General features: G+C 34.7%; 1 protein-coding gene across 1 annotated transcript in view; it reads left to right on the forward strand.

Annotated features, from left to right (window-relative positions):
* LOC143914290 (protein qui-1) overlaps nucleotides 1-14778 on the forward strand; it is a 160801-nt gene that overhangs the window by 142265 nt on the left and 3758 nt on the right. The window contains exons 14-22 of the mRNA XM_077434454.1: nucleotides 8224-8387; nucleotides 10173-10296; nucleotides 10723-10834; nucleotides 10912-11196; nucleotides 12371-12548; nucleotides 12628-13007; nucleotides 14059-14229; nucleotides 14304-14489; nucleotides 14564-14762. Of these exons, the coding sequence (XP_077290580.1) occupies nucleotides 8224-8387; nucleotides 10173-10296; nucleotides 10723-10834; nucleotides 10912-11196; nucleotides 12371-12548; nucleotides 12628-13007; nucleotides 14059-14229; nucleotides 14304-14489; nucleotides 14564-14762 (1799 nt within the window). The remainder of the gene's footprint in view (nucleotides 1-8223; nucleotides 8388-10172; nucleotides 10297-10722; nucleotides 10835-10911; nucleotides 11197-12370; nucleotides 12549-12627; nucleotides 13008-14058; nucleotides 14230-14303; nucleotides 14490-14563; nucleotides 14763-14778) is intronic.

The following is a 14778-nucleotide window of genomic DNA, read 5'->3' on the forward strand; positions in this document are numbered from 1 at the left end:
CCCCAGATGTTATAGCCAATGAAATTCACGATACTCAGTATTGAAAGACCGGCTAAATTTGTTTCATAAACTTTTAAAGCCTTAAACTTTCATAACCGAGATAAAAGTAGACATATATGTATAATATATTCAATAAGCTCATATCTGAAAATATGTTTTGTTTGAACGAAAACACGGTTCAAGTTTGTGGTTATAATTAAAGTTTCTAATAGCATTTTCTATCTCCAACATCCCTATTAATCTATGTATATATATATATATATATATATATATATATATATATATATATATATATATATATATATATATATATATATATATATATACCATACATATATTACTAAGTACTCGTGTAATAAAATATTTGGTTTGGAATGCGCAATAAAGAGCGAAAATATTCTCGAACTACATACATACATACCAATACCTACTATAAATGCTCACGTATGTTCGTTTTAATAATAATTTGGGCTACCATTGATGTTCGAGTATTCCAGACTGTTCGTGAATAAGTAAATAACTTGGAAAATCGTTCACGATTTTGTTAAACGAAGGCAATTTCGTATATGGCGTCTTCTTGACCCCATTACCATTTCGGATTAATCGACGATCCCATAAACGCCATCTCCTTCTCTCCTTCGCATTTTCATCTCGTTAATTTTTCAGCCCACCCACCTTTAGCAATTAACTTCTTCAATATTTAAAAATATATATATTCGAGTGGATCTACTCTCGTTTATGTGTACATACGTACATACGCGTGTAATTCGCATTTGTACGTTTTACGAGAAGCTTTTATGGTCGATGCCGTTGAGATGCACGTAACTGCCGAAGCGGGTGAAACGACGAGCTTAAAATATGCTAACAAAGTGCTCCGAATTTGCAGGTCTGGAATATATTCCGAAGTTGAAAATCTTATTATTTGCAGGTGGAAGAAAAAAAACGCAATCGCTTATTGCCGCGGTGGGGGCGTTAGTAGTGCGAGAGAAACAAGCAATTGATATCGTCGGCAACCTCCAGGGTTATCTGCGAGCGCTCAGGAAATTGCTCCATTAGAGCTTTCCTTCGCCACAGCTTTTAAAACTGTTTCTATTCGAACGACCGTGCCTCGTTTATCGCTTAATCTTCGTATAAAATGCTGAACACACTCCGGCTCTTTACGGTCTCCAGTTTATTAACTGTTTTATTATTATTATTTTATTAATTGAAAAATCAACAGACAGGATGTACAGAGATAGGTATAAAAAAAAAAACAAAAAGTAAATAAATAATATATGTAACATCCGAGTCCAATAATAGATTTTTACAAAAATGAAAAAGATAAATATAAGGAAAACAAAATTAAAAAGTAAAGAATAAAGGCATGACAAAATATGTAGTACATTGCATAATTAAACTATAGTATTAAAATATTTGGAAAAGGTTATAAGATAGAATATAAGAAGAAATTGAAATTTACAAATATAAAAAACAAATGAAAAAGGTAAATACAAAATAAACAAATGAAAAGGAAAAGAATGAAAGCTATAATATGATTAAATAGCACATTACATAACTAAACTAAAGTATAAAAATAATGGAAATATTGGAAAAATAGAATAGGAGAAAAAATGAATCAATCGGTCAAGATTCTCTTGATGTTAGACCTGAATTGATGTAGGGAAATACCAAACAGATCAACCTCATTCAGCTCTCCGTTAAACATACGATAAACGCGCTGCAGATAAAAATATTTTTGGGAATTAGTATTGAAAGGATCAAGTGAAAAGAGTGCAACGCGTCTAGAGTATCGAACTGGGATTCTGAAATTAACCTTATTCAGTAAATCAGAACAATCAAGAAAACCATTTATGAGCTTAAAGAAGAATATAGCATCAGAATGTCGTCGCCTGACAGAAAGATTGTTAAAAGAAAGGATTTTTAAAATGTCGGAAACAGTAGAATGGGTATAGGTAGGAAAAAGGTAGCGTAAGGATTTAATAAATTTAAGTTGAACTTTCTCAATACAATTAATTTTGATTTAAGAAATTAGTCTGTTTAATAAGTGGTGATGATCCTGAAAAGAATGTCTTGTATTTATAGCTTGAAAATCGATTGTCTTGATAAGCATCTATATACATATGTACATTTTATTTTATTTATTTTTAAATATGTAGATATATACCAGGAAGGCCTAATAGGTAGACCCCAATGCGCCTTCCTAGACAATTAATTACAAACAATGCAGCATTTTTATTAAACATCAGTGAGATGACGGACAGGAAATGTTTAAATGAAAAATGACGAAAGACTGTTCCATGAGATGAATCCGTCCTTTCTGCGATCTGATCCACTATTAATTGTAGCTCTGACTCCACAAGATTTTTAAGAATACGTTATCAAAATTATCAGGACGTCCTGAATGGGATTCATCATAAATGCTGCTTTTTCCAACGGTTTTTGGGCAGTCTTTACACTGATAGTATGTTCACCATGTACACTATTAATTTTTATCGCTGCAGATCTGGCAGATTCGCCACACGAAAATAAAAAGTATCGATATTCATTCTTATGGGTATTAATATACGTCCGATGTTTACGAAAATTGGTGACAGACTGACTAATACATTAGTCAAGCGATGACAAATTTCGACAGGTTCGAAATCTTTTTGGTTTAGTAATGAGTCATCGCGAATCCCGTGCATGTTGAAAATGCGCACGAACTTGTGGACTGAACTGATAAATCGCTGTATTTTGAGAGGATGAAGAGCACGAAATTAACAATTGTAACGAATGGCTTTACGCGCGTTATCTGATCTCGCGGTGGGAAATCCAGAGGGCGGATACGTCGTTCTTCTTCCAAGGGTCGGGTTATAGGGAAACGTGAACTAACCTTGGGATACAGTTTATATAGTCAGGGAGGTTCCTGACTGCAAATCGTCTCGTTGATAACAGCTTCCTTGTGGTCGGGTCCTCTCACAGCTAACGCTTCTCCAGAAACTGCGTGAGGAATACAGGGGACGTTGGGCTGGTACTCAGGGGAGGGAGTGATGCTGCACTCGACCTCACAGCGGTTATTCAGCAAGATGGCGGATCTCTGGGCCCCGTCTTCTCGTGGAGACGTGCACGGGAGAGGTCCTTCTTCGGCGGGGGATGGCGGTAGAGGGCTAATCTCGAAGCGCTCGAGATGAGCATGGTAGTTGGCGCGGTAAAGCCACGGACGCCAACCTAAGTATTACTATCGTTACCAACTGAAGGGACACTCGGGAGAACGTCGCGTTACACAATTATTTTTTTAATTAATTAATCCATTGAGACATTTATGGATTTAGACTTTTACATAAACTTTTACATATTGTACATAGGTAAATAAAATTCAAATATTTGTAACATAGCAGGTAGGATGATTTTTGCCAATTTATTGGAACCGTTTCAATGAAAATCAGATAAATTGGCAAACTCTGATAATTTATTTATTTATTTATTTAATAGTTTTGGACCATTGTGGCATTACAGGAAGAACTTAATGCGCCACAATGGCCTACATTTGAAAAAGATATAAAAACATGATATAAAAACAAGTAAACTGTAAATAAAGGAAAAAAGCAAAAGCAGAAAACATGGTAAAATAAAATAATAAAAAAAAAGTAACAAAAGGAAAATAATACATCATTCAGAGAGAAAAAAAAATAACAAAAGTGTAAAAATTAAAAATAAAATCCATAAATCCCATTCTTTGTTTACTCTGAACAAAATTAAAATAGTATATAAAAATGTACAAAGGAGAAAGAAAAAGTAAAATAAAATAAAACAAAATATGAATAAAAAATAAAATCACAGCGAGGCCCAAATGGAAGAGAGTAGATTAAGATTCCACTCATTCATCACATTCAAATTAAGAAAGTAATGATGAGCGCAGGTTACCAGATAAATATGTTAAGATAATATCCGATAATCTACGCTCCCCAAGGTGGAAAATATCACATTTAGGGACAGCAGCAACGATTTCATTGAGAAGTCGAATAGCTCTTGGAATAGGAGCCATTCGAAAAAGAGCTGTGCGAGCAGCAGGTACAACCATCAAATGATGATGTCTACCACGCACATAATTATTAGGGACATAAAGTCCCAACTGTTCCAGCAACAACGGGCATGACGTATTACCACGCAATAGCTGGAGAACGAAACGAATTAACGAGAAGTTTCTCCGAAGTTCAAGGGAATTATACCCAAGCATGCCCAAAAGGAAAGTAGTAGGATAGAGATATGGGTAGTACCCATACTCTTTCTTATAAAGAAAACGAAGAAATGCTTTTTGCACTTTTTCTATAATAAGAGAGTAGTTTAATAAACTATCGACTTGGAGTCACAGATATCCAAGTCTGACCAGCAGTATTAAAGATTAGCATGGGATCGAACCCGGAACTTCTCGATGGTAAACATAAACGCAACCACCGAGCCATACTTCTGGCATACATATGTATATGTACATATGTACATGAAGTAATGTAACCAGAGAGATTTAATAAGTAGACACCGGATAGTCACAGTGCTTTTTCTAGGAATCGGGGTGGTTCAGTTCTATTTACAAAGCTAGAGTCCAAAAAAAAAACGTTCGGCGAACCTTTAACAATGCAATGAACAATACACAGCACCCTCTGGGTCCGTTTTATTCAAGACGGCACCTTGGTTATCCGGCCTTTAGTAATAATAATAGAGGGGCCCTTACGAATAAATAATTGTTGTCAATTTTACGCGGTACGTTTCTATAAATCTGCTACATCGCACGGAATACAATCGGATCAATTTACTTATAAAAATGTATCCCATGTTGTTTATTGTGTGTTTTTGAATGTATTGTGCAATTTTTACCGATGTTTGCCCATCTTGCGAGTAATATAAACAAACAGATAAGTTTGTATCGGACATACGTCGAGCACCAAGCGTCAGATACGACTGATGCTAAAATTATTTAGGTTTGTCTATGGACAGAATGTCACCCGACAACAATATAACACCTAAAGCCATTTCTATTAATATTACATTTCTTTGAATGTAACGATCTTTGTCAGTGACCCAGTCTCTGTCACATTTTCTATTGAATGCGAATGAAATTTTTCAATGTTTTATTTACAACTAGTATTGCCCATTGATTTCAACGGAGTCTTCGGAAAGGAATTAATACACGAATTAAAATATGTTATATTAAAGCCCATTTTAAAAGTCAAAGAATTCGACTCTTAAAGCCCTCCCCCACATGAGCCCCCCCCCCTAACGAATACAGTCTGAGCGACCCTTTTGTCGGAAAATGAGACGGTTGTCCAACAATATTGCACAAGAATACACATCACTGCTCTATACAAAAAACCACAATGTACATACTCAAGTACAAAATGAACAACAATGCGAGACTTACACAAAGGCGTACATACATTAGGCATTCATAATTGAAATATGCACGCACACTTCAAGTAAACATACGAATAGCCGTAGTTCAATGTCACAACTGTGTAAGTCAGTCGTTTAGTCAAGAATAGCGATCTACTTGGATCGGGTCAAAGTCGTCGAGAATACCCATAAAATCAAATGGCTTCATCATATTATATGTATAATAAAAACGAACGCTTCATATAAAACATACCTATACATATGTATATACCTACCTCTAGAACTATCATATTCGCGACCATTTGGATCTAAGATTCCTTTGAAGTGCCTAAAGAATAGCCGCAATTGCAATATTATGTGCTTATACCGTACAATGTGCTTTTGACAGGGTTTAAAATGGAATATGTAACGAACCGGAAAAATATAGAATAGCACAAAAAACTAAGTGAAATGTGCTGTGGGGGAAATTTTGCCCACGTGGAAAACAGGAGCACTCCTAGAATTGCAAAATAGAAAGTAATTGTGTGGCTTTTTTAAATTGTCAAATTTGTCACGAGTCGGAACTCCGTGGATTTCGTAAACTGAAGCTGCGTTCCACTTTGCTCCAGTAATACAATCCAATGTGTTTATGTAATCGCAGTGATTTCGAGAGTATTCTTCTGAAGCCGGGTAAAATGCTGAAGATTAATACTGCGAGTTTTTGCTCTCTTCTTCTTTTTGGATACTGTTCGAACACTTTAGTTGGATAAATCTACCATTATATGTATTTAAATAATTGCTTTCCTGGAAAGTCGTGGCGCGTGACACACTCACCTGTCACGGTTGCCGTTAAACTTACGAAGGTATTATTTATTCGTCGGCTAATCTCACTAAACCTCGTCTTCATAAAAATTTAAAGCCTCGTATATAGACTGCCATTTTAGCATCTGCATATAAAAAAAACAGCTCAATTTTGTATGTATGTAGAAGGATACCCATTCATCAAGTCGTATATCTCGTATCAATATTTTTTCATCTCCATGATGGCACTCACATACATATGTACATTCTTACTTCTATTTTAATCAATTTTCATCATATTTGAGTTTTAGCATTTATTAACCACTTCTGAAACTTTGAATCTACGACACTATTAATAAATTCGTAATAAGATCAAATGAATCAAACTGTGGCATGGACGTGAAGAGGGATTTCCAAGATTGGAGTAATAGACGCAGCGAATAGAGGTAGTTTTTAGTTCTTCATACGTCTACCAGCCAGCTCTAAATGATGTACGGAACAAATCCGGTTGATGGGTCGCGAGACCTTATTGGCTGTTGTACATATATAGCTCGCTAATACGTCGAGGCCTTTTTGGCGCGAAAGAGTGTTCAGTTGATTATAGTCGAATCGATCTAGCATTAGACACGTCAAATTTACGTAAAAGACCTTGCATTGAATTATATTGTAATAATATTATAAAGTAATAAATGAGAAATAATTTAAAAAAAAATAAAGAAATTATTTTACGTCCTTTCAATGTTACAATATATTGCACGAATGCGATAGCATGCTCGGTCCTCGTAAGTCTCACGCTAATCGTATTGACTATATTGCTAGTATACCAATAGTTGACGAGCACCAATCACATAATCTCTACGTTACAATACTATTGATATTCATTGAAAATATATGTAAAATAATTTTTATTTAAAAAAAAACAATCACTTTTAGAAAATATTTAATACTACTAGTTTTTTCACCCGGCTTCACTCGGTATTTGTAATATAAACCGCTTAAACATGACTAATCTAATAGTAAAAATTTTATTTGAATAGTTTTATTTTATTTAAATTTATTTGAATAGTCTATTTTATTTAAATTTATTTGAATATTCATTTGTTTTTTTATTAAATTTATCGTCATGGATTCTACCACCCAAACTTTACATACATACATACAAAGTCTTTTTCGAAATTATATATTTTATGAATATTTTCAAGAAACTTTATGAGTGTATTTTATATTATAATACATTATTGCACCATGGAGAAATGGCATTAAAAGAAAGCCTCTTTTGATGTGTTTTTTTTTCCACAAGAACACTAAATAATTCTCTACGGTCATTAAACTCTCATTTCTTTCACCTGAAAGAAGCAAAATAAATGTATCCGTACCTATCTAGGTGAGTAATATAAAATAAAAGTGCTTTCAACAGAATAAACCTGCTACTGATTAATGACTGAAAAAAAAGACAATTCAATTTTTTAACATAATAAATTTGAACCGGATCAATTCAAACCCTATGTGATATAATCAACAATGTAATTTGAAAGCTATTTATTCTCCATAAAAAATGTATGTAGGCATTGATAATCATCTCTTTTCCACTTTCCATTAAATAAAACGTATCTCGCTCGTTCCCCTTGCATTCGAAGTTCCATTTTTAGCCGGGCCATATCAATCGTGAGGGCCTAAAAGCTCAACTTCCACCCCCTCAAGATTAATGAGGGTCTCCCCACGCCACCACTTAACGCTAACGGCCAAAGTTTTCCGTCGAATCCACGAATCACTATAATTACCTCCGATGTACACCATTATTATTCGAATCGCGAAGCTCAGACCATAGAAATTCTTCCCTTTCGACGGATCGCCTTTGCACAAAGAGTCAACGCCGAATTCTGGCATCGTTCAATTCGACAATACCCTTCAGACGAAATAGGCGCGTGTACGGAATATCGGTCAAAGATAAATAATCTATATGTACACAGTTAGGCATAAAAGTTAAATCGAATGTAATGGTATCGGAGGAAAATTGGAATTGAGTCGGATCGTTCGTGTGAAACGTATTGTAGAGAACTTTTGTGATTGTTTCAGGCTTCCACCGCCTATCTCGCATACCGTAAAAGTTCTTCAAGTATCCGGTGGTGTCAGACTATTGGAGCTGGCTCCAACCGGACAGCATCTTCTGATAGCTCCTTCGACCGGTGATCCTCAACTTTGGCATATCATGTCAAACTCGCTAGTGCACACTTTCAAAGGTAAATTTATATATGTATATATGTATTTGTTTTAGATTAAAAAGTATATTTTTATAATATTTATACTCATTATATATGCACGTGAGTACTTATGTGTGATATCTATATATATGTATATAAAGGAGGCTTATAAGTTATAACTATCCAACATAAGAAAATTTCGAATTTCCTCCACAGAAGGGGAAGTCATGATTGGCGAACGTCCAACATGTATAATATTATATTCGACTATCCAATATTCAAGTGTTCGAATATATGTATGTACATTTGCCAGCAGAATGGCTCGGTGGTTGTGTTGATGCTAATCACCGAGAGCTGACCTAGATTGAAAAGAATATATTCTGATTATAATCTTTAATGCTGCTGTTCAGACTTGGATATTTGTGACTTCAAGTCGATCGTTTCCTATCAGAGTTTGCCCATTTGTCTGATTTCCATCAAATTGGCAAAAACCATCCTACCCACTATGTCACCACTATTAGAATATGATTTCAAAAAAAAACTTCATCTATTGTTACTACGTACATATCATAGATAAAGTTAAAAAAATCTAGTATAGATGTCTCGCTAATTTTCTTATATATAGTATTTTTATAATGCTTATATACATACATACATATATCCGGTCACAGTGACGCGTTAAAGTATTCTGTAATGTCACTGTGGATAGTATTTGAGTCAAAATTATTTATTTATTTTTATTATATACATATGTATATATCAGGAAGGCCTAACAGGTAAACTCCAATGTGCCTTCCTGGCCAATTACAAACAATGCAGCATTTTTATTACAAACATAAGTCACCGAATTACGAGACACTGAAAACTTGAAATTAACGAGAGATATCTATGAATTTTAGCTTGTACATAAATTTTATTATATATTAATTATACTAAAATAGTGATGACATAGTAGGTAGGAAGGTTTTTAGCCAATTTAATCGAGGAACCGTTTCACCAATGAAATCAGAAAAATTGGCAAACTCTTATAGGAAACAATCGACTTCGTGTCTCAAATATCCAAGTCTGACCAGCAGCATTATTCAGAATAAACTCTTTTCAATCGAGGTCAACTCACAGGATTGAACTCGGTGCCTCTCGGTGATAGGCAAAACCCCAACCACCGAGCCATGTTGCTGGCTATAATTATATATGTACATGTCCGGTAGTAAAACAGAATAAATAAAGAGACGTATGAAATTAGTATGCTCGAATTTACATCGTTTTTAAATCAAAAATGCCACTTTGCCTGAATAAAAAGATCTTCAATCAATACATAAGTTTTGCAAGTGATGACGTATGGGTTGAAATACCTTGGAAATTGAACGCCAAAATGCTACACAAGTATGGAGCGCTGCATGTTGTGTATAACAAGGAAAGATAGGAAACGGAATACGTGGGTTTGAAGTATAACAAGGATAGTCGAAGTAGAGAGTGAAGTGATTGAAATGACAATAGATGGATCACGTAGCTTGAAGAATGGACGAAAGATGGTCAGAAGAAGTGCTGGAACGGTACCCGAGAGAATGTAGAAGGGTGAAAGGAAGACAGCAAGAAAGATGGGTGGATGAAATAAGAAAAAATTGTGAGGTGAGATGGATGAGAGTTGCGTTAAACAGACACGAGTGGAAGCATATTGGAGAGGCCTTCATCTGGTAGTGGATGGTGTATGACTGTAAATGATATCCAAAAAACTTGTCCTCATTAGTTAAATCGACTTTTCATTGGATAATTTCCAATATTATATTAAATGTTCTATATATTAATGCATTTAATCGTTTGCAGGACATTCCGGACAAGTTTTGTGTATGGCGGTGACAAAGGAATCTCAATATTTACTCACCGGTTCCGAAGATACGACGATAATAGTGTGGGATCTTCAAACGCTGACTGTGAAAATGAAAATTGCGTATGTTCATACATATAATTATATAGGTTTTATAGTATTATAGTTATGATAACACCGCAGAGCTATTATTACATTACAAGTTGTTTTCCAATATTACAATATAAAGTTTTCATTGTCAACACAATTTGGAAACAATCCAAATTCCAAATTGTATTCGATCAGCTTATCTGCGTATATTCTGTTGCTAAATATTCGAAGACCTCCGAATCCCTTTTGATGAAAGTTTGCTACCGCAACTCGAGTTTCAAGAACGTAACTTTCAATCTCGTTTAAAACAATTATCAATTGTTGAATTTTGAATTATCTTGATATATAAACAGTTATGCGTTGTTTTGTTTTAACAGGTGAAATTGATCAAAAGCAATTGAATATACTGTATTATATATTCTGATTCAAATTTTCTGTTGTTTTTTTTTTTTTTTTCAGAGAACATATAGCGGCTGTATTGTCTATAGCTTGCGTAGTCAGCAGATCTTTAGTCGTCAGTGGAGGCGAAGATTCTGCTATAATTGTGACTTCATTAGCTGACGGTGCATTGGTAACGATTGAAACTAATTCGGTTGATTTAATCTATTATGCGAATCACATCAAAAATTCTATTCGTAACTATTTCAGATTATGAAATTGGATCATCATCGTGGTCCAGTGACCAACGTCAAAGCCATTCAGGACGGTGAAGTGCTAGTTTCGTGTTCACAGGACGGGACCGTTTGTGTCTGGTCTACTGATACATTCGAATTACTCAATACAGTGCACTCGCACAATCGCTCGCCCATACACATGATGGATCTATCTCACGATTCTGTCTTCTTGGTGACGTTGGAGGGAGAAAATGAAATAAGACTGAGAACTTTTATCACCGGAACTGATCTGCATACTCTTAAAAAACAAAAAGCGCCGGTACATTTTCCATATGCTTTTTTTATGAGGAACTTAAATTTTTCTATAAAACAATGTACATAAATACATATACACTCAAGTCTATTTTAATGCGATAGATGCGTTCCACGGGATACTGCATAAAAAAGACGGCTTACGTAGAAAACCGCAACAGTATGAATGCGTTCCATATTTTTTAAGGAAAAGTAGAGATGCGTTCCATTGTGCTGGTTATTTAAGTTTAGAAAAGAGGGGGATATCGCTTAGGAATCTTGCCTGGTTTGGGCCGCACCGTTCTGGCCGCGGCCCGGGTTTGCACAAAACAAGGCCGGTTGGGCTTATCTTCCACCATCCTCAACGCCGGCACGGACATATGACAACGTCGCCTTGCGACTCTACCTTGAATTATTTTAGTATGATTGACTTTTTTTGCCAACGTATACAATTATTAGCAATGATTATATAATAATAGCAATATTCAAAATATGAAAAATTAATGAAATTTAAAAAAATTACGAGAAATTGACATGTAACCCAATGTATTGAATTATTTGTAACGAAATAGGTATAAATAAAAAGTAAGTAGTGAATGTGTATGAATTTTTTCTCAGTGAATGTGTATGAATTTCATACATAAACAAATCAATTTAATAAAAAAAATAAGAGTAAAAATGAAAATAAAAACGTATATGAGACGGAGGAAACAATCGATTTTGGCCACACACATTAAAATTCGTGCTATTCATTGATTTTATTTATAATGTAATTGAAATTCATGAAAATTCAATAAAATTGAAGACATTGACATTACCGTAATAAAGGAAATAGTAAAAACGTAGTCGGAGTCGGTTGATTTTTTACTTAACTCTTTTTACTTTCATTTACGATTATTACAATTCCGTCTCCGATTCCTCTTAAAATGCTCCAACTCCACAGCCTTGGTTATAACGTACAAAATTACCTTTTTTTTTGAGAATTTTCATTAAATATAAACCCTATAAAAAAAATCCGCATAAAAAGAGGCCTGAGTTTACCTACAATAGTTGAAAAATCAGATTTTTTTTCTATATTTTCTTCTAATAAATATATTTTTTTATTTGTTTAGTTTGTTGTTCGGAAAAATCAAAGTTTTCTATGAAATATTTTTATGTAATATTTAAAAATTGAATAAAAAATATTGTTATAAATGATTTAGGTGTCATGCATGTGCGTTGCAAAAGATTGTGCACGTTTGGTAATCGGACTACGAGCTGGTGGAGCTTTGATTCATGAAATGCACACAGGTAGAGCTTTGAGAGTACTATCTGCTCCTCAACCGTCAGGCTTGACTGCTCTTCTCGTCACAGATAATGATGATTTCTTATTCGCTGCAGGTATTTTATTACCAATGTGGAATTTGTTTCGTATGGCGATATTATTATTTTCGTTTATTAAAATGTAATAATATTTCAGGTGCCAATAGAGTGACTGTGTATTCTTTTCACACCGAAGACTCCCTCACCAATTTCCGTCCCACAAAACCGAAGAAACTTAAGTCGACCCCTTCAACTTCTTTGGTTAATCGGCTCTTACACGAGCAAAGTTTGATTTTGCCGATAAGTTGCTTGGACGCTTCAGCCGATGGACAGTTGGCGGCTAGTGGTTGTCCTCAAGGCTTAGTCAGAATTTGGCAAATGAACACTCACACGCTTCAGTCGACTCTCAGAGGTCACAACGGCCAAGTAAATTGTGTCAAATTTTCCATAAATAACTTACTTGTCATAAGTGGATCTGAGGATAAGACTCTCATGGTTTGGACTGTGGCTGATTCGACCCACACTCTCACTTATAAGGTACAATATTTATTACATACAGAATGGGGTGTAAATGACAGAAGCATTCGTTTCATTTGGACTATTTCATCTAATGTATGTAAATAGTATATGTATATATTATAAATAAAATATGTTTGATTTGTATAAAAAATACTTATCAAGTAGGTACTTATGTACATATCTAAGATTTACTGGAATTATACATAATTATTGTGTATTAGTGGTTTTTCCCGGCTTCGCTCGGCATTTGTAATTCAAACCACTTAAACATGGTCAAACTTATGGTAAACATTCATTTATTTTTTTATAAAATTTATTTGAATCGAAAAAAATAATATTTAATGACTTATATATAAGGGAACCGGAACTGAAAAATAAATCCTGATCCGGAACTGAAAAAGGAATTTGGATTCGGAACTAAAAAAGGAATCCGGAACCGGAACTGAAAAAGGAATCCGGAATCGGAAATTAAAAAGGAATCGAGACCTTGAACTGAAAAAGAAACACGGAACCGCAACTGAAAAAGTAATCGGGATCCGGAACTGAAACAGGTATCGGAATCCTGAATTGAAAAAGGAATCCGAAACCGGAACTGAAAAAGAAATCCAGAACCAGAACTGAAAAAGCAATCGGGATCCAGAACTGAAAAATTAATCGGATAAGGAATTGAAAAAAGGAATCGGGATCCGGAACTGAAACAAGAATCTGGATCGGGAACTCAAACAGGGATCCGGAACTGGAGTCTATGAACCAAAACTTACAAAGTCTTTTTCGAAATTGTATACTAGATTACTAATGGTTCTACCTGGCTTCACTTATTATTCATAACATTCATTTGTTTTTTTTTTATTATTAAATTTATTTGAATATCTATCGACAGCCAATCAGAAACGAATTATACAAACAACACAACGAATAGTCTTTGTTATATATAAGATAGTACTGACATATAAGATAGTACTGACAAATGAAACGTTATTAATGAAACAAATGCACCCATTGCTCCCCATATATACATAAATGTATAATTAACAAAAAATTAAACTCAATTTATTACATGGTATTTTAGGGTCATTCATCTAGTATACAAACTTTGACAATTTTGCACGACTCACGTAGAGTAGCATCAGCAGATGTAACGGGTAATCTTCATCTGTGGCTAGCAGATAGCGGTATTCAACTTCAAAATTGGGATTATCCTTGTAATACTGTACTAGTGACGACAAATATGAAGTTTGCAGTGAGTATTCATTTTCCATTAAAATCATAATAAAATACAATAAGGCGTGTGATTCATATAAATATTTCAATTAGGCGTGCACAAATGGTGATAATTCAGTCAGTATATGGTCATTGAGTCGAGAGGAAGAAAGGTGGAATGTTTGTCATGCAGAAGCTGTGACGTGTTGTGCTCTGTCGACCGATTCTTTATATCTCATTACCGGTTCTAAAGACATGTCTCTAAAAGTGTGGCAAGTGAACGGCGGAAAGTTGGCACAGGTTTGCATAATCAGATTTATCGTACCTACTTTTGCCATATCAGATTACAAATTGAATCACGCATAATGTTTTAGGTACTGGTCGGACATTCAGATATAGTGACGTGCGTTGCTGTATCCGTATTGAACAAGACTCAAGTGATCTCGGGCTCATGGGATTGTAATCTCATAGTTTGGGATATAAATACAGGGTCGGATGTGCATCTTCTGTCTGGTCATCTCGGAAAAGTTACGTGTGTTAGAGTTTCCGGAGATGGTACCATTGCAGTTTCAGGTAATTATTTGTGATG

Source organism: Arctopsyche grandis, chromosome 7, assembly GCF_051622035.1.
Source record: "Arctopsyche grandis isolate Sample6627 chromosome 7, ASM5162203v2, whole genome shotgun sequence".
In the NCBI taxonomy this organism is placed as follows: domain Eukaryota; kingdom Metazoa; phylum Arthropoda; class Insecta; order Trichoptera; family Hydropsychidae; genus Arctopsyche; species Arctopsyche grandis.